We start from the raw sequence: 19,362 nt of genomic DNA on the forward strand, positions 1-19,362 counted from the left end.
GTATTGTCATTCTGCTATAATAAAGGAAGGACATTGTAATACAGAGTAATATGATTAATCTTCATCAAACCTCTCTTCTTATTATACCAATATCGTGTATTTTAATTCGACTATAATGCGATTCTCTAGAGACATCTACCCTTCCTCATGGTTAGTAGCTGTTGAGACAGTCTAGACAACCCAATGTAACCCCTCCCCATCACTGACACGTCAAACTCTCTGAATCCATCCGCCGACGCCACTGGCTATACCCCATATCCCTTCGCATCAACATCTACAGCTGAATCATCCTCCTCATTGTGCCACCAAATCGATGTAAGCACATCCAACCCCAAGGTCTCAAACTCCTCCAAATTAGCCTCCTCCTCCCCTCTCTCAACTCTTCCACCCCAGCTATCGGCACACGTAAACACTTCTCTCACACAGTCTATGTTCCACGGTCCGCAGTCCCAATCCCCCCCATCCATACTGTAGAACTCGACCACCAGATTAGTCGCGCCGAAGAGCAGCTCGCACTGTTCGCGGCAAAGCTGCGTCTGATGCGCCTCCCGCGCATCACCCCAGCTAACCCGGTACCACATAGAGTAGTTCTCCGGTTGGCATGTTGTGCTGTGAACCATGTCGTATAACTGGCCCATGCAGAGGCCCCGTGAGGATTTGGGCTTGATAAGAGCAGTGCGGACATTGCGGAACCACATGTCGAAGCCCTCTGATTTCAGATATCCCATAGTCGGAGGCGGTGGTTGAGATACAAGCATCCGCCGCCAACTGGAAGTGCCCATAGTGAAGTTCTCAAGCCGCTCCGTCTTCTTCAGGATAGATAGGCTTCTCGCTTCTCCTTGTGCTTTAATCGCCCCTTCGGGAGCCCAAGGTAAGCGAAGGAACGAGTCTGCTCTTCGAAGATACGTGTACTTGCGGTCGACATCGAAGAAGCATCGTCCAAACTTCTCAACCAGCAGCGGGTTGAGTGTGAAACTCTGCAGTTTTCGGGCCCCTGCCGAGGACACGGGTTGGAAGAACAGCGCTTGCTGTATTCTGGGAGATTCTCCTATCATCGCAGCCCAGTGACGACATACCCGCGATGCAGACACAAGAAGTGTCTTCATGTCAAGGTGTAAGAGGATGAGCTCCAGCAATTCCGGCACCGCGAGTATCCTGGCCATAGTGACTGCGAGCTCCATTGCGAATTCAGATCAACGTTGTTTATATCGAGGGATCATTCCAGATGCAAGACAATAAGACTCAAGAAAAGTGAGAATGGTGCGGGTTGTCATGCGAAGTTTTATAGAAGCTGCAAAACCGATGATGTAGTGGTTATCAAATATGGGAATCAACCTCACATGATGAACTGGGCTGCGAGTCATGATGCCATGGCTGCACTTTAGTGCATGCATGCGACCAAAATGTAACTTCATATGTTATGTTGGTTAAAGTTGTGCCAAAAATCCTGCCTCGGTAGGAAATGGCCAAGCTTGGTTGGGCTGGGCTTGGTTGGCTTACAAGACCTGCCTACTTGGGCTGTGAGTGCCAATCCTGCTTGACTCTCCCGTATTCATGGCGCTAATGAGATTACACCAACGAAGCAAATCACCACCTCAATCCGATAAGGTTTTGTACTTTTAGGGTCAGGCTGGATGGAATGTTGTTAACTACTTGGTACATGAAGTAAGAGAAATGGCACCCAAAGAAGGCTCAGGCTGGATTAGAGGTATATATATCTCTCATTCATTAGCTGTGCTGTTGTGTACATAACCGTCTTAGTCGGAGAGGATCTTTATCTTCCCTAGTGCTCCTTTCATGACACCATTACACACAGTGACAAAAGGAATTCCCAGACGCCCAGACTCCAATCATGCTGCCAAAAGCCCAAAATGACAGTCCCTTGTTACCCTAAAAAGCCCAAACAGTAAATCCTTGCACAAGTGCCCCGTGAAGATTAAAGAGGTCATAGAGGAGAGGAAAAGCATGTGCGCGCAGTCTACTTGGTTCGTTCCAGAACCTGGACTCGCTTGTTTCCGAGGTCGACAATCTTGCCGACAAGCTTGCCTGCCTGGTCCATCTCGGTGATGTCGTCGGCGCCTCCCAGGCTCACACCGTTGACCATGATATTGGGTACAGTCCTTCGGCCTGTTGTCTCGAGGAGTTGATCTTGCAGGGCTTGGCCTTGGGGATGGATATCGAGTTCAACGACGTAGGGCTCGGGTGTGATGGAGTACTTTTCCATCAGAAGGCTCTTGGCTCGCTTCGAGAAGGGGCAGTACGTCTTTGAGAAGATGATGACTGGATGGCAATTAGTGATCATGGTCTCCCAGTGTTTGCTCTCGGAGACCTACCAGGTGATTTCTTGAGGATAGAGTCAAGCTCTTCGCGAGCCGCAATTGCCTCCTTGCTCCTCGTCTCCGTTTCGGGTTTCTTCTCCGCTGCTGCCGCGGGAGCTGCTACATCGCCAGGCTCTCCGCCAACAGGCTTGACGATTTTATCCTTATCCTGACCTTCCGCAGAACTTCCAACTCCCACAACCTTCTTGGGAGGATCGGGTCGCAGACCTCCCTTCTCGTTTGCCTTGCCCTTCGCCTCGGCCTCGGCCGCCTTGAGACGCTCCTGCATCTGAGCAGCCAGCTGCTGGTCGTCTACGTCGATATCGCCGTCTCCATCCTTGTCAGCGTGAGGCTGTCCAGCCTTCTCTCCGGTTGCAAAGTCGACGATGGGTGCCGGGGGTTCGTTTGCGCTCATGGCATTTTGGGTCTTCTTGATAAACTCTTGGCCCGTATAGGTCTCTGCATCGTGATGCGAGTCGAACCCCGAGGTGTAGAAGAGGATAAAGATTAACGTGCCAATCGTCGCCAGGATTAGTAGGCGTACTCGGCGTGGAGAAGGCATGTCGGCGGGATGATGATCTCAGGACCAGGGGTGGGTGCGCTAGGGAGCGAGCTCTGGTCAAGAGCTCTTGAGCGTCGCGCCGGCGAGCGATTGGAGTTGATGGAGGAGCAGCAGGGTCGTCTCGGATAGCGATGATTAAGGAGCGTCGAAAAAGACGGGAAGGACAGTGAGGAAAGATATCGGTCGGCTGGGGTGTTGAGCCGAAGATGACGGCGGTGGGAAAATGGGAATGGAAACGGAAATGAAGAGGAACGGGATACGAGAGTCGACCTCCCAGGGACAGATTCTCCAGATTAACTAGAGCCTGAGGTAAGGGAGAGCTCTCCAATTCCAGCGGAGGGTAGGTGTCTGTGGCCAATCAGGGGGGATCCTCATGGGGGATAAGACAGTGCGTGTCATCATGGACTGTGCTACAGATGGAAAGTATTTTATTTCATACGCTTGATAAACCTAGAGTTTGAGCAGTAATATCTTATAAATTTTATGAATTGTGTGAACTCAAAGAGGTACAGGCAGTATTCGAAAGTAACATATAAAAGTATAAACCATGTTTGGTTCAAGTATCTAACCAATGCTCATATGGCCATCTAATATTAAACAAACTCCGCCCAACACGCCAATATCAGAAGAGCCAGCTTCTCATCACTTCCACCCGATCATTGCAAGATCTTGGTTCTTCTACAGGTCAGCACACGCATCATATTAGTCGTGGGCTTGTCACCTACCATTGAATATCTATACCGTCAGCCGGTTCACGGAATGGTGCATCTCCTTCCTGGTCAGGCACAGTCTGTGCTCGCACACTTTCACTAGGCTTCTGAGGCTCTTCGGACAATAGTTGGGGGGCTCCATGGTGATAGTGTGATCTTGCGCGGTGCAGAAGGGCTGCTCTTGTTGCGTGGAGGTGTCGAAGATGTTGATTACCGTGGCGGTGATGGTGCATTGCTGGTGCAGCCTCGAGAGTGATGGCCCAAAGGAAGAAGGCTAGAAAGAAGGAGAGTTTGAAGGACAACATTTTGTGCTGTGAATTGAAGTGATGCAACGAATTGGTTTGACTATTTGCTTGCTGCTATCACGAAAACTCTGCTGGGCTATTCGCTCTTATATGTCCTTTGGATACCCTTGCTACCTTCTCCCATCGAGACCATATGACGAGCAGTGTACTTACAATGAGTCTGCTCCATGCTTCAGTGCCGCATTCGGTCGCAACCGTCCTTTCTTGGGGCCCCTCGGGAGGAATTTGCAGGGTCGTGAGCCGCACTGAGACAATCTTCTAATAGAGCTGTTTGCGACAAGAAACTATTTCTGGTCCCGCCAACCCCTTCGACCTATGCTCCCTCCATCACATGAACCCTTTTATCAGGATAAAGCTCATATGAACAGGTTTTAAACCCCTCATGTAAGCTATTTCCTTGGCCGTTGAGATCGTCGTCAATGTTGATCTGGCCCTCGTGGAAAGGGAAGGCTGGTACTTGTGAGACATTCTCAATAATCACGCTACATGTGACATTGTGGGGGTTACAGTATCATGATTTGAGTGTTTGTTGCTCAGGCAGCGATCTGGCTCAAACCTACATCAGAACTATCAAGTTGACGTGTTAATCTTTTCATGATATTGACTTACATGGAGGCCGTCTGTGAAGCGTGACTAATCGACATTGTTGCTCCGAACCAATAGAAACCTGCCAAAACTCTTTTTCACAATGAGCATCCATACCTAGGTAGTGGCACGGGCGTTGATGGATCTTGACAAGTTGCATTTCTAGTGACTTCGATTTACGATGAAAAGAAGTGTCCTTTTACTTTCGACTGAGTCATATCCTGGAGTTTCATGGCATATAACGGAAAATCAAATTCATTTATTCGTCTATCCTTTCTGTTCTCTCATTTTTGATTCTTTGTAAAGTTCCTCGCCATTTTACGTTGCAACCCCTTGAACTCACTCCAGTTGTCTACCCTTGAGTTCTCCGACCTTGTAGACTTTTAAATCTGCCCCTTCAATACTATGCTCGAGGGTTTACAACAGTCACCAATAATACTCCCTCGTCTCAGATCCGATATCAAACCCTGACCACCCTTTTTATTCAACCTTGAAGAGCTCTCACTCATTTGAGGCATCAGATATTCATATTCAGTATGGCTCCCTCAAGGGCAAAATCCTTGTCGCTCATGATCGCCCTCGTCCTGGGTATTGTCCTCTGCATCTTTGCAGCACCGACACTCGCCTCAGCTCCAGCTACAGCCTCACAACCATCTCCAGAGGCAGATGTCGAACTCATCTGCCACACAGATAACCCCAAAGACTGTTACCCAAAGGTGTTTCAACCAACAGATGAGTTCCAGGTCGTCCACGATGATCAGGAACTTCCTCACGGGCTCCATGTCCGCCTGAATATGTCCAACGGCAAGAAGGAGGCCAAGATCAATGTCCCCGATGAAGGAAACCCTGCACTCGAAGGCCTCCCGGTTGACCAGGCTGTTGTTGTCGTCGATCAGCAGCAACAGGAGGATCCCCAAATCCCCCGGGGAGCACCGGCTTATGAACCCATTGGTAAAATCAAGGAGCCCGAGGGCGAGGATTTCGTCGGTAAGCCCTTCTTCACCGCCATGAAGATGTTGAAGGCCGGCGAAACCGGCCAAGGCAAGGAGCTTGACGATGCGCTCGAGGGAATGGAAGAACTGTCACATGATATTTATTACGGTCTCAAGGTCACCGAGGACCCGGCGGTGTTGAAGGCTCTCTTCTGCATGATGGCAGATTCAGATGTTGCTTACCCTGCTGACATCACTCCTCGGGATCATCAAGCAGCTGCCATCCTCGGGGCCGCGCTGCAGAACAATGCTGCGGCATTGAAAGAGATCACCAAGCAGTGGCCTAGTCTCATGGAGGGCCAGTGCCCGAGCAACAGCAAGTCTCTAAAGGAGTCTTTCTATACACCTCTTGTGCCCGCTCATGTTCCATCGTCGCTCAGCACCAAGACGTTGGCCTCTGCAGCGAAAGCCAAGGTTGGGGCTATCAACGGCCTCATCAAGAGCGATGTCATCCGAGAGGAATTCCTCAAGAACGACGGCATGAAGCTGTTACTTGAGGTGCTCGTGCCCGAAGGCAAAGAATGGGATACTACACAGCGCAAGGTCGGCCAGTTGGTTCTAGACACTTTCTTGGATGAAGATATGGGCGCAAAGCTCGGTCAGTGGCCTCGCACGGAGCGAGACAGCGACGCAAAATGCCGAGTATTCGAGACAAGCACCGGAGAGGGGTGCTGGGACTATCATGTCGCGAGGATCCTGAAGGAGAACAAGAGAGACAGCGGGCATTGGAGCCGGGACCTACATGATCGGCTTGCGGCATTGAGGAAGAGCGGAAAGGTGCCTCCTCGGGTTGAATTGTAGATTCTAGCACAGCAATTAGTAGCATAGCGTAGCGTAGCATCTGCCAAGCGAGATTATTATAGGTAGGCAGAGCAATAGAGAAACTACGCATTTCAAGTTGTAAAAATCGAGCATTGCGACATTCTGCATGTGAGATTGCTGTGCCCAAATGTGGTGCAATTGAAGGATTGATCCTGATGTGGTTCGCTAGATTGAGCTCGGTGCAGGAGAATTTCGGACATTACATTGACCTTACTCCATCTTACAACCAACATAACATTCATGGATCTTGCTGACACCAGATCCTGAGATAAGTCAGTACTAACCCTACCTATTAACCTATATACCACAATCGGCCCCGTCTTGATACGTATTTCTGCTCTCCGGCTCTTTCGGACCAAAACCTCAGTCTCCCTCGTCTAAAATGAATCAAGACGTGCCCTTCCAGCTAAGGCATGATAAAAAAGGTCGTGGAATCTTCTCCACCAGAGCCTTTTCTCCAGGCGACATCATCCTCCCATTTACACCAACAATTCTCATCCCCTCGCTATCTCATATCAAAACCATCTGCAGCCACTGCTTCAAGCCGGCTGACGTGCGCTCCTGTTCCGGCTGCCACGCCGTGTCCTACTGCGATGCCGCTTGTCAATCTGCGAACTGGACTGCAGTCCACTCCAAAGAGTGCAAACTACTGCGTAAGGTGACCGAGCAAGGACACCCGGGCATACCGACGCCCGTACGCGCGGTGATACAGGCGCTGGTGAAGCCTGGTATTGGCGCTGCGTTGGAGAACCTCGAAGGAAATGTCGAGTCTTGGAGGAAGAGTGACAAATGGGCCGACATGGAGATGATGGCCATGGGTGCTACTGCGTTTACTGGGCAGGGCACGGGTCAAGAGGAATTGCAGAAGACGCTGGCTCTACTCTGCAAGGTAAGCCTCCTCAGAACTGCATGGCAACAGGTCGATATACTGACACACTGCAGATTCAGACAAATGCCTTTCATAGGTATGATGCCGATCTTGGACAGGTCGGCATCTTTCTCGAACCAAAGCTCGCCATGGCCAACCACTCCTGCATCCCCAATGCCATGGTGCAGTTTGTTGGCAGGAAGGCCATACTGAGAGCTGAAAAGCCGATCAAAGTCGATGAAGAGATTGAGATCTCTTACACTGGTATGTCTCATATCCTCAAGATGCCCTGTCCACTGACGTGCTGTCAGATTACACGTTCCCTCGGTCCAAGAGGAAACATGCACTCGCACCGTATTTTTTCGATTGTCAATGCCCTAGATGCGAGAAAGACCTCAACGTCTACCAAGTCTGCGCCGGCTCCCCAATCATCAATATGAACCGCCATAGCCTGGTTGCTGATGTCGGCAAGCTTGGCAAGCACCCTGCCGCAACAGATTCGACCATAGCCTCAACGGCTACGAGTTTCAGCGAGCAACTGTCTGATTTAATAGATGAGAAAGACCCTACCTTATCACCAGAGGATCGTCGAAGAGTACTTGGAGCTCGTTACCAGCAATGCAAAGGACTGACAGCCGAGAACCTTTGGGCGGTATCACCACTCCCACAGCTACTGACTGAGGTATCGATCCTATACATCGAAGAAAGCAACTTCATATATGCCTTAGCTACGGCATGCTTCGTTGCGACTTCCAGCGAACCTTATCGACATGTCTTGCCACATCATCCTATCCGCATCAAGGGCCTTTTACTCGTCGCCAAATTACTCGCCAATACGGCAGCCGACACGGCCTCACTCGGCATTTCACAAGCAGTGGCATCAAGGGGAGATATTAATCAGAGGGCTCTTCAAACACTACAGGACATTGACCAGGTTTCCTTGTGCCAGATGCTTCTCATCATGATTATAGCGTCTGTTCCCAGGGACTATGTTCGAGAATGGGAAGTCTCGGCCACCGCTCAGCAGATGCTGGATGAGATCAATGAACTACCAGGAAGAGACCAGGAGTTGTCTCTTATCAACGCCTGGAAAGAGGATCATGAGGGTGAACAAGCTCGAGCTTTCTTTGAGTATGCTGTAGTGAAGCAAGTAGATTCTCTGGCAAGTTTGGGACTCGAGATACTTGAGATGGACTTTGGCTATTAAATACATAGAGATAATTTAGTGTTGGTTTACGAACCGAATAGATTCTCGAGTTGAGAATATAGATGCTTGAGGACTGGACTTTGGATATATAATTGAGTGTCGTAACATTTCATGATTACATACCTACCTTAAGTAGGTAAGGTAGGTCTTTATATCCATGTCTACCCTCCTGTCGCGTGCTAGGCGCGTAAAGTGGTTAAGCCTGCAGACACTCTCTCATTGGCCGATCTCATAACAGGCTTGCGCCGGGCCCTAACGTCCCCCACCCAAAGACCGGCCACCCCCACAGACTGGCCACCTCATTCTCAACCCAGCCACCCAATTTGTATATACTTTAAACAGTCATAACTCCATCAATTTAATTCCAATTAATTTCAAACCAACGCCAATCAATTCAGAATGCCTTCTTTTACTGAAAAAGATATGAGCGCCGCACTTCAGATGGTTGCAGACGGTATGTCAGTAAACAAAGCAGCCGAAGCTTGTGGCATCAACCGTTCCACGCTCCAAGGTCGGATTAAAGGAAGCGCAACACCAAGAGAAGCCCAAAAACCTCGCCAAAAGCTCTCTGATACTCAGGAAAAGAGTCTTCGAGACTGGATTGTTATCCAAGCTGATCTAGGATGCCCTGTATCGCATCAGCAAGTCAGAGAGTTCGCCAGCAAGATCGCCGTCCGCAACGGCTTCCCAGAAGGCGTCGGAAAGAACTGGTTACAGGGCTTTTTGGGACGAAATCCTGATATCAGGACATTAAAAGGCAAGAAAATTGACTCTGACCGATATCACGGAGCTTCTTCTGAACTGATAAAGGCATTCTTTATGCTCCTCATGATGCCGGCGATACGCCTAGTCAAGCAGGGGAACAGATACAACGTCGACGAAGTTGGAATGATGGAAGGAATAGGAATGAACGGTCTATTCCTTGGTCATCAGTCGAAGAAGTCAGTACTTATTCGTCAGCCTGGTTCTCGTGCCTGGATTACAATTCTCGAGTGTATCTCAGCAACCGGGAAGGTCCTGAGACCTACAGTCATTTTCAAGGGGAAAACAGTCCAACAACAACATTTCCCTGAGAATTTGGACTTCCTGGAAGACTGGGAATTCGCATGTAGTGATAAGGGCTGGACGAGCAACAAATTGGCGTTGGTTTGGTTAAGAAAAGTCTTTATTCCATCGACGCAGCCCGAGAAGAAGAATGAACCCCGACTTCTTATTCTTGACGGCCACGGAAGTCATGTTACAGAAGATTTCCTCTGGGAATGTTACAATAACAACATATATCTGTTATTTCTTCCTGCTCATGCTTCCCATGTCCTTCAGCCACTGGATGTTGCAGTTTTTGGTCCTCTGAAGAGGGCATATCGTCATCTTCTTTTAGATCTTACTTCTGTCTCTGACGACAGTCATGTCGGCAAGATTACATTTCTATACACTTACGACAAGGCTCGGAGAGAAGCTATCACGAAGTCTAACGCAATTGCCGGCTTCAAAGCCACTGGACTGTGGCCTGTGAACCTGGCGAAGGTCCTGATGAACCCGATGGTCACAGAGACACCTTCTCCCGCTGTCACAGCAAATTCGCCGGCAAAAGAGCAGGATTTGAGTCTCCTGAAGACTCCCCGTTCGTCTGTACAGCTTCGGCAAGCTCTGGGCCAAGTCCCAGCTTCTGCAACGCAAGATCCGACCGTCAGGCTGCTTTTCAGGAAGATTGGCAGTCAATTGGACCGTCATAACTTCGACATTGAGCGACAGAATAGAGAAATAAGTGTTCTACAGCGAGAAAATGAAGAAAATCGACCAAAACGGCGTAAAAAAGTTGTCTATAACCCAAATGCGGAGTTCGCAAAGATTCCAGCAATAAAGAAAGCTCGTGAACAGATGTGGAAAACTTTACAACCAGAAAGAACAGCAAACAAGGTTAAGAAATTAAAACTTGAGGATCTTTGTACTAATTTCCATATAAATATTCACTGACTGAAGTTTTATTTAATATAAAAAATGTGGTGTTGTGATAATTCATTAATTGATCATGATATCGGGTTTTTGGTGTTTTGGCCGAGGTGGCCAGTCTGTGGGGGTGGCCGGTCTTTGGGTGGGGGACGTTACTCTCTACTGGGCTAGGTCCCTTGAAAAACGCCTGGCAAAGCAAGTAGGTACGTACCTCTGGAACTGCAGTGCACCTACTCGGGTAAGGTAGTAGTAAGTTACTGTCTGCATTCTTGGATCGCCATTATTTTTTATTCCTTTCCAACATTGTTGCCTCACGACGTGATCTCTTTCCACGTTTCTCCTTGTAGCGGCGCACTATTTGCGTTCGCACTTGCATAAAGTTCGTAATGGGTAAGAAAGCAAAGAGAAAAGCCGCCAAACTCGTCAACAAAGCCCTTACAGCCCTAGAATATGACCCAATCCCCGAAGCCGTCGACCAGGCCTCTTCAAGCGACAATCAAGATGAGGCCCAAACGTCCGACAAGTTCGACCAGGGCGTTCCTGTCACGACGGCCATCGCGACTCTCGAGAAGGATGTGTCAACACAAAGCGATGGCAGCCTGAAGCGGTCTAATCCCCATGACGCAGACGACGGCGGAGAGTGGCAGGTCGTTTCACGGGCTGCAAAGAAGCTTAAGAAGGTCCCTAAACCTGGCAAGAATTATCCCACCATTGCATTCTCGCCCAATGCGCGACTGCAATCCAAGATCAATATTTCCCAGATGCGAGACCTGGTTACATATATCTTTGCCGACGGAGCTGGCCCTCAATGGATCGGCATTACCCATCGCCCAGCGTTCCGAAAGATTGTGGCTATAATGATACCTGGTATTGAGGAGGCCATGTTCAAACACAACGTCGACTTTGACACATATAACGATGCTGATCGGGAGAGAAATGCTGCCGTAACGTCGCCGGACGACTATTATCCCCGCCCACTGAAGAGAGAGCGCCTGCCCAAGGCTCTGCAACCATTCGCTGATATGTTCACGCATCTATGGCCCGTCAAGACACCCGGCGATGATAGGCACGGGAAGATGCATTCGCCCTTGGCCGCTTTCCTAACAACCCCCACCCCGAAGGAAAAGAATGGGCCAAAGGGCATCAAACCAGCACACGAACCTTCAGGCTGGAAGAACGAGAGAACACGCATCACCGAGTTCCTTTGTACAGTTGATGATCTAACTGACAACGGCTACTTGGTTCATCCAGCTATGCTGGAAGGTGTTGCAAGAGATCAGTTCGTCCTCCCCGAAGGATGGGTCATTACCCATGTGAAAAGCCTCGAAGAAGGTCAAGTCCCAGAAGACGAAGTTGAAAAGGGCAGCATCACCCAAGGACGAGACATTCTGGCCCTGGATTGTGAAATGTGCATGACTGGAGAGGACGAGTTCTCCCTGACAAGAATCAGCATAGTTGACTGGTTCGGCAACGTTGTGCTCGATGAACTTGTCAAGCCTGATAAGCCCATTACCGACTACGTCACCCAATTCTCTGGAATCACAGAAGAGATGCTTGCACCTGTAACAACTACATTACATGACATCCAGCAGAAGCTACTCGAACTGCTGACCCCTCGCACAATCTTGATAGGGCACTCTTTAGAGTCAGATACCAAGGCTCTCCGCATCACTCACCCCTTTATCATCGACACATCCATCATTTATCCGCATCCTCGCGGTCCTCCTCTCAAATCCTCTTTAAAATGGCTGGCGCAAAAATATCTGTCAAAGGAGATTCAAAAAGGTGGTGCAAATGGCCACGACAGCATCGAAGACTCTAAAACCTGCCTCGATCTTGTCAAACAGAAATGTGAAAAGGGCAAGGCCTGGGGAACGTCCGACTCACAGGGAGAGAACTTGTTCCGCCGACTAGCGCGAGCTGGAACTGCATACAAGGCCCAAGGGGGGGCCGCAGGTGGCGCGGAGGTCGGCAAGACGAGCGCAGCTGTAGACTGGGGCGATCCCTCCAAGGGGGCTGGAGCCGGCGCAACTCATCAGCTCGGCTGTAAGAACGACGAGGATGTAGCTAACAGCGTAATTCGTGCTGTGCAGGGAGACCCGGATGGCCTCGAAATCCGCGGCGGCGGAGTTGACTTTGTCTGGGCGAGAATGCGAGAGATTGAGGCCCTTCAAGGCTGGTGGAACCGTAACCGTGCCGACAACATAAACAGCGACGGTGGTCCTCCAGAAGACCCCGAGGCCGTCCCATCCGACAAGTCAGAGCTCGAGCGGGCCCTCGTACGCCTTACAGAGCGTCTCACACGCATCTATGACGCCCTGCCGCCCTGCACAGCCTTCATGTTGTACAGCGGTTCGGGCGACCCGCGCGAGATGTCGCGTCTGCAGAAGGTGCAGACACAGTGGCGCAAGGAGTACAACACACCTGGCAAGAACTGGAACGACCTGAGTGTAAAATGGACCGATGTCGAGGAACAGGCGCTCAAGGAAGCGGCGCGCAAGGCTCGGTCAGGCATAGGGTTTATCTCGGTGAAGTGAAATACCAACACCAAAGGGACGCAAAGGTATCAGACAACAAAGGACACTGTTGCAACTGAAGACAAAGTGTCAGATGCGTAACAATGCATATCTTGCTGAGGGACTATTTACGGCTCTACAAAAAGACTACTTGCATGTAAACAGACCGCCGTCTGTTAAAACGTGCACAAACAAATGAGATCAAGTAAAAGGATCATTACAACTTCTCATTAGAATTGTGCCTAGTAAATCCCGGTTCTTCGTCGTCTCAGGCTGGTAAATCATATCCAGAACCTTGGCAACATACTCCTCCAAAATTATATAGCTACACTTTCATTTCCACAAAGCCTACTACATAAAAAACAATAGACATGGTGGGGCTTCGATGACCCCTGGTGTAAAACCCTCCCTGAACCAGCTTTTTGTTACGCCAACGCTAGTATGGACATTCTCAAAAAGAACATATCCTTAAACACAAAGGAAAATTGACTTTAGGCGGTCAGGCTCAAGTAATAAAAATTTGCCATAAAAAATCCCGTATGTAACGCCATCTCGTTCGCTTGTACTTTCAGAGCTCAAGTTCCTTCGTGAGAAGCTGCGGCTGTGACTGAATTGTGTTCGATTCATAACCAAAAATGAGGGAAAGTGAGCATGTGCACTCATGTGTGAGGATCTTGTGGACCTTGGTCTATAAATCGTGTACATGGTTTCGCCCCTTGAGGCAATCAAACAAAAATGAAAATAGTATTAGGTTGAAACCCGAGAAGGGTGTGTAGTGGCCGATCATGTCGACGAGTGTGTCATGGTAAGCAACATAGAAGAGTGACCAACAGACCTCCTACTTGGCTATAACAGCAAAAACATCAAGTGCGAGGTCTGGCAGGAGGATCCTCGACAAGCTCAGCGGAGCTGCCGAGCAGATCCACGTCACGGTGCAACGGGTCAACTCGGCTGACACCATGTTGTGACACCATGCCAAAGCTGGCCGGCCGCTCATCAACTGAAGGGCCGAAGTCGATGTTGGTGAACTCGCCGGGGAACTCCATGGACGAATTGGACGACAATCGCTTTTGGGAGTTGGTTCGCTCAAACGGTAGCCGCGACGACGCTGATAGTGTAGCACGGTGGTGACTTGAGGTGCGGCTAACAGCATCGGGGTCTCCTCGCCACTGAGATTCGAAGGATATCGTAGAGCCTGGCATATTCATGAGGGTAAGAGATGGCGCTCGGCTGTGATCACTACCCCCAAAGTGGCCAGAAGCACGCTTGGAGCTCTTCCGAGGAATCTCTGGGGCATCATCATCCTCAGCTTCGCGCAGTGCAATATGCGGCGCCTTGGACAAAGACTTGCTTGGCTCTCGAGGGAAACTCTCGCTGCCGGCACTGAAAGTACGTCGGGGTCGCTCCAGCACAGGACTCTCCGGCTCAGAGTCTTGAGGATCACCGTTGTCGTCTAGTAGAGCACTTTGAGGTTGACGCCCTGGAGACCGCCTTGGTCGAGGCTCGTCTTCATCATCTGAGTCAATTGGACCGTTCCGTAGTACGCCCATAGCCACTGGAATACCCTCAGGGGGCGACTCTCCACCGTTCCTAGCCATCATGGCTGGAGGCATCCGTGAGCTCCTCACAACTTCAAAACCCTTGCCCTTCTCCTTTGTCTTCCCACCGAATAGATTCCGGAACCAGCCCGAGGCAGTAGCCACAGGACCAGTTGGATCGGCGGGACCAGTTCCAAGTTTCCGGCCCGGGCCGTCGGAGTTCAAGGCGGGTCCACGAACCCCGTAGTAAAAGTCAACCTCGCGAGTGGCATAATCGGGTCGGTTTGGAGGTATACTGGCTTGAGAGTATCCAGCGGGAGGGGGCGCTGGTGTTGCCCCTCGAGAAATATCCGCACCCATATCGGCAGGATCGCCTAGAACTCCAGCCGGGTTAGCCCCCTTAACATCTGCTGTGTTAGAGCCACCAGGTCCTTCGGAGTGGATGGACTCGTTCATCGTCTGTCGTCTTCGAGGAGGTCGATAGTAAGGATCGGCAGCGTCTATTGATTGTGTAGGATGATGGCGGGCAGCGCTGGGGGAGGGCAGGAACGAAAATGTACTCCTCTCCCCAGGGGTGTTGGGCATGTATGAGCTGCTGCTATCCACGTTCTGCGGCATGCCAGAGTAAACGTCGATGCTATCGAGCGCCGAGCTGCTCCTATGCCGAGGATTCATGAGTCCACCGAGACTAGCACCAGACTCGCTTCGAACCCTTCCGCTTGGCATGGCATATCCCGACTTGCCGCTATCGTCCACGTCCAACATTGCTGCTGTCGACAACTGGCTTGCTCGGGATGGACCAGTGTTACGTTGCTGTGTGTTGCGGCGAGACAGCTGTCGCATACCAAAGATCTTTGTGAGTCCGCCACGGGTCAGACCTCGAGCGTCGTCTCCGCCAGCTCCAAGCATGCGAGCCGCGACCTCGATAATGGTCTGTAGTGCGTTGAGGAAGAACCCAAATATCAAGGCCGCACCATGGATTCCCAAGATGATGTAACCAATCCAACCCTTGTCACCCTCGGAAACATCAAGAGTAGGCACGAATGCTACCATTAGTAAGATAGAAATTAGACGAAGTGCTCCAAAAAGTGTATGATAGGCATTCATCGCTGTTGAGCGCTGAAACGGCCGGAAGGCATGGATGGTAAGAATATGAATTACTTCGCAAATGGCGAGCAGTACCACCTGAGCGATACCACTAGGCTGCACAGCACCGACAGTGATACCCCGAAGGAATGTTAGGAAGACGGGAATGAGAGCGAATGCAGCAGCCTCGTCGGAGTATGTATTATACAGAGGGCCGTATAAGAGAACAGTCGGCAGATCATCGTAGAGGACGGACTTTGGCCTTGTTCTGATTATGAGATAAAAGAGGTATGCCGCGAAGATTATGAGGAAAATCAAGGTAACCACGGCCAGGGCAATCGTATAGGTCGGAGAATCGCCAGCAGTGACTAGCTGAAAGCACGACAGAGCGATAATTGGGAATAAGAAATAGTTGAAGACAATGCGGACGGCGTTGCCAACGGAAAAAGGGACATTCTTTGAACGCAGATCTTCCTCGGGGGTGTTGTTGATCTTTCGGAATAACCACTGGACTGCAAATGCGCCCTGGACTAGAACGGTGACCGAGGCAATGCACACACATAGCCAAACCATCATACCGGCCCAGATATCTCTACTCTCAGCCATACCAACCAATTGACCAAGCTCTTGAAGTCCATAAGTGGCATTGGTGACGTAAATACCATCGACAACGCTCTGCCATGATGGGGCATCGGCGACAAAGCTCTCGTTGAACATTAGAGTCGACCAGGCCATCTGACTGACAATGGGTTGATAGAAGCCGGGATAGTCAAGGGTGAGGCCACCGCTTAGCGCGATAAATTGGATATACTGAAGGCAATCTCCAAAGCCCGGCGTGACAAGACGGAGCAGATCAACATCTCGACCATAATTGGAAGTCCAGTGAAAGATATCAGATGAGCCCCAGGGACTGAAGATGGCTGAGAACACGACTGCAAAACCTGTGAAAAGGAGCACTATCATGGGTAAAAACTTGAGTAGCCACGAGAGATCTCCCAGATCCGGGGTCACCGCCATGGAAACACAGCCAATCTGAGGAGCATCACGAGTCCCATCAATAATTGACATACTGGGTGCTAGGGAAGCAAACCCATAAGATGAGTAGGCGTCCCATGTGATGTTAATAGAAGGGAGCCTGTATGCATCACTATAGATTTGTGGTCAGTACCTCGCATCTCTCTTGACTTCAATTCATGAGTAGTTTATGGACAAGGACGTACCTATAATCAACTTCTCCAAAGTAAGGTCCAAGCGGGCAAGATCCGTTTACCAATGAAGTGTTACAGAAATTAAATTTGTCGTTGTTATACGGAACATATGTCAGGAAGTGAACCTTGGGGAAGTAAGTCGTAGCGGTGTTGTAGCCATCTTTCTTCTGGGGAGTTTCGGCGATTTTGCCATTGATATCGCTGGCATCCTTCCAAGAAGGGTCATCGGGCGGTGGCAGCGCGCTGGTCGTTCGGGCGCCCGTGACATTTCCCCAAACAATAACTCGAAGGTTGTGTTTCTCGTTCTCGGTATCGAAGACGGCATCGGCGTACAAGGGAACCCATTGCAGCCTCGTCGGTTCGTGCAAGCGGTAGGCGTCGCTGAGGCAGTTTGTGAAAGGGATCCTCACGGCATGAGCAGGCGATACGGCGTGCATTACAATGAGAAGAGCGACGAGTAGACTCTTCGACAACGGAGATATGGTGCTATACCGAAGGGGCCACGCCCTTTGGTGAAGGACAGCTTGTGTCATGGCTGTGGGATAACACTGATTGCACGGGTGACCAGAAGAAACTACGGGAGCGAGGGCAGCAGGCGCGGAGCCAGATATCGGGGATTTCGACGACCGTGCCACATGTCGCCTCCTGGGCAGGTCTTGGATGAGGCCGCGATGGTGTGAGTAAGGGCGGCAATCTTGCGAACAGTCGACAAGTTGTTGACTGGCCAGACCAAGCTGCATAGCTTCGAGATTAGGACTATCCAAGAAGCTGGAATAACCAAGACGGTTGAAATTTGCCAGTGGAGTCAAACTGTGAAGGCGAGTAATCGGATCGGAGAGGTTCGTGGTGGCTCAGACGGAGATCATCTTGGGTGTCGAGAGGAGTAAGCCGACAGAAGATTAGAAGACCGACCAGCAAACGAGCAAACGAACGAACGAAAGAGCGAGCGACGTGATTCTCGAGAGATGGCAACGGATGTGAGGTGATGTTTGTTTAGATGGCCACGGATCAAATGCTGATTGCTACTAGAATTATCTACGATGGGTAGACAAAGCTGATGAAGCTACCTGAAATACAGAAATAGGGAAGCGAAATCGATTGACAGAACGAGCGAGTGAAGAATTAGGCAGGAAGGAATAATCCAAAAGGAGGAGAAGGAAGGGAAAAAAAGCCCCAACAGTAGGTAGAGCAGCAAAATGCGTGAGCGAATAGGTAGGTAGGTTCTGCTGTGCGCGCAATGCAATGGTCGTGTGTCGATCGAACCTGACGGATGGATTCTTTTTTGGGGGGGCAGCAAGGGAAAAGAGACGCCCTTGTCCCAGTCGTTGAAGTGGGAAGAACAATCTAACGGGGGACCCATGGAGAAGTATCAGGTACATGTCAAGTCAGCGCTGGGGATAAAACGCTAAGAGGAGCCTGTAAGTCTGTAAAACGCCCCGGGCCAGACGGCAGTGCACATACACCTAAACTAGCTGCTGGCTGTAGGGAGCTGAACTGGATGGACGGGATTCTGCTTCCCGTGAGAAACAAACCGCCGCTGTCCGTTGATGATGGATCCCCCCAAATGCCCTGGGCTTCCATGGTGAGGATCTGCAAGTATAAGTGGATTGCGAGCTCCAACTTGGAATTTCTTCAACTGACCCGTACCTCATACTTGTTGTGTCTCATAATGCACCATGATTTACGCTTAAATCTCCTCTTAATCAGCCCTGGCACGAAGGAGTTCGACACCTGGCCTCGAGGAGTGAGATTTTGTGGAATGAATATCCGTACCTAGGCGGATGGAAGGATTCGGCTTTGGAGCTATCGGCTCTGGTGTCTTCTTCAAAGCTGGGCATGGTGGCTGGGTCCACGCTAAGAACGCATGTCCTATCTTTATCTCAGGCCGTCTCAGGGCTCAAGTCATGGATGCTTATCAGGGGACGACTTCCCAATTAATTTGTGCGACCAGTTCAGATTATCATCTAAGAGATGCTGCATGCAAGAGGTGAAGATTGCTTCCAATCTCTGCAATTCTTGTCCTACCACATAGAACTGCCTCTCTGTTAGGGATTACCTCTTCCAGATGAACCGCAATGGAGGTATCCGATACTTGTGTCCTGCAGCTTTCGTAAAACAAACCCTCTCCCATTGGATCGCAGTCTGCGCTAGCCTTTAATGCTTAGCGCAAAACGTCATGGCTTGCGGCTTAGATTGAGCCCGATGATGGAGCTGTCCCTTCTAAAAACGGGCAACGGCCGCCGCTGAACACACCTACAAATCTAGGCATTTGATCAACGTTCTGTTAGGTTACCTATATATCATGATCCGGTATTTCGAGTTCAAAGTGGTCTTCACTCCCCACCAACATAACCAACATAACCAACTCGCTGCCTGCTGCTTCTGAGTTAAATCCGGACCAAATATGCTAGAATTCCAAATTCTCAACTCATCAATGCAAGGAGGCAATCTTGTCAGCCACAGCCACGATGGAGCGGAACGCAACGTATATCACCCTCACCGAACCTCTGGGCTACTTCTCTGAATTTGATGCTTTTCGAATACAACGTTGTATCCAGTGCACATATAAGCTGCTTAGTCTTATAAATGATACTGCAGACTCTTAATTGGACGCCATTACTTGTCACAACTCACGTCGAACCCGGTCTCTTCTTGCCAGCAGCTGAAGTCTCGATATCTGGATGCGGATGGGTCT

At 50.1% G+C, this 19,362-nt stretch overlaps 8 protein-coding genes; 4 read left to right on the forward strand and 4 right to left on the reverse strand.

Annotated features, from left to right (window-relative positions):
* Positions 1-245: 245 nt before the first annotated feature.
* Positions 246-1,163, reverse strand: FFUJ_01361 (uncharacterized protein; the record flags this gene model as incomplete). The annotated part of the gene is made up of 1 exon (XM_023579584.1): positions 246-1,163. One exon carries the CDS (start codon positions 1,161-1,163, stop codon positions 246-248), a length of 918 nt encoding a protein of 305 aa, XP_023424199.1.
* An 815-nt stretch (positions 1,164-1,978) lies between these two features.
* On the reverse strand, positions 1,979-2,880 carry FFUJ_01360 (related to glutaredoxin; the record flags this gene model as incomplete). XM_023579595.1 has 2 exons in its annotated part: positions 1,979-2,280; positions 2,334-2,880. 2 exons carry the CDS (start codon positions 2,878-2,880, stop codon positions 1,979-1,981), a joined length of 849 nt encoding a protein of 282 aa, XP_023424200.1.
* A 642-nt stretch (positions 2,881-3,522) lies between these two features.
* FFUJ_01359 (uncharacterized protein) lies at positions 3,523-3,895 on the reverse strand (the record flags this gene model as incomplete). XM_023579606.1 has 2 exons in its annotated part: positions 3,523-3,548; positions 3,622-3,895. 2 exons carry the CDS (start codon positions 3,893-3,895, stop codon positions 3,523-3,525), a joined length of 300 nt encoding a protein of 99 aa, XP_023424201.1.
* Positions 3,896-5,016: 1,121 nt separating this feature from the next.
* On the forward strand, positions 5,017-6,273 carry FFUJ_01358 (related to SLS1 protein precursor; the record flags this gene model as incomplete). Its single annotated transcript, XM_023579617.1, has 1 exon — positions 5,017-6,273. The coding sequence occupies one exon, from the start codon at positions 5,017-5,019 to the stop codon at positions 6,271-6,273; it is 1,257 nt and encodes a 418-aa protein (XP_023424202.1).
* A 403-nt stretch (positions 6,274-6,676) lies between these two features.
* Positions 6,677-8,369, forward strand: FFUJ_01357 (uncharacterized protein; the record flags this gene model as incomplete). XM_023579628.1 has 3 exons in its annotated part: positions 6,677-7,183; positions 7,237-7,426; positions 7,474-8,369. 3 exons carry the CDS (start codon positions 6,677-6,679, stop codon positions 8,367-8,369), a joined length of 1,593 nt encoding a protein of 530 aa, XP_023424203.1.
* A 399-nt stretch (positions 8,370-8,768) lies between these two features.
* FFUJ_01356 (related to transposase) lies at positions 8,769-10,343 on the forward strand (the record flags this gene model as incomplete). The annotated part of the gene is made up of 1 exon (XM_023579639.1): positions 8,769-10,343. The coding sequence occupies one exon, from the start codon at positions 8,769-8,771 to the stop codon at positions 10,341-10,343; it is 1,575 nt and encodes a 524-aa protein (XP_023425494.1).
* A 362-nt stretch (positions 10,344-10,705) lies between these two features.
* On the forward strand, positions 10,706-12,856 carry FFUJ_01355 (related to ribonuclease H; the record flags this gene model as incomplete). Its single annotated transcript, XM_023579650.1, has 1 exon — positions 10,706-12,856. The coding sequence occupies one exon, from the start codon at positions 10,706-10,708 to the stop codon at positions 12,854-12,856; it is 2,151 nt and encodes a 716-aa protein (XP_023424204.1).
* An 842-nt stretch (positions 12,857-13,698) lies between these two features.
* On the reverse strand, positions 13,699-17,407 carry FFUJ_01354 (related to integral membrane protein; the record flags this gene model as incomplete). XM_023579661.1 has 2 exons in its annotated part: positions 13,699-16,606; positions 16,680-17,407. The coding sequence occupies 2 exons, from the start codon at positions 17,405-17,407 to the stop codon at positions 13,699-13,701; spliced, it is 3,636 nt and encodes a 1,211-aa protein (XP_023424205.1).
* Between the last annotated feature and the right edge of the window lie 1,955 nt (positions 17,408-19,362).

This window comes from Fusarium fujikuroi, chromosome FFUJ_chr01 (assembly GCF_900079805.1).
Source record: "Fusarium fujikuroi IMI 58289 draft genome, chromosome FFUJ_chr01".
NCBI classification, from domain to species: domain Eukaryota; kingdom Fungi; phylum Ascomycota; class Sordariomycetes; order Hypocreales; family Nectriaceae; genus Fusarium; species Fusarium fujikuroi.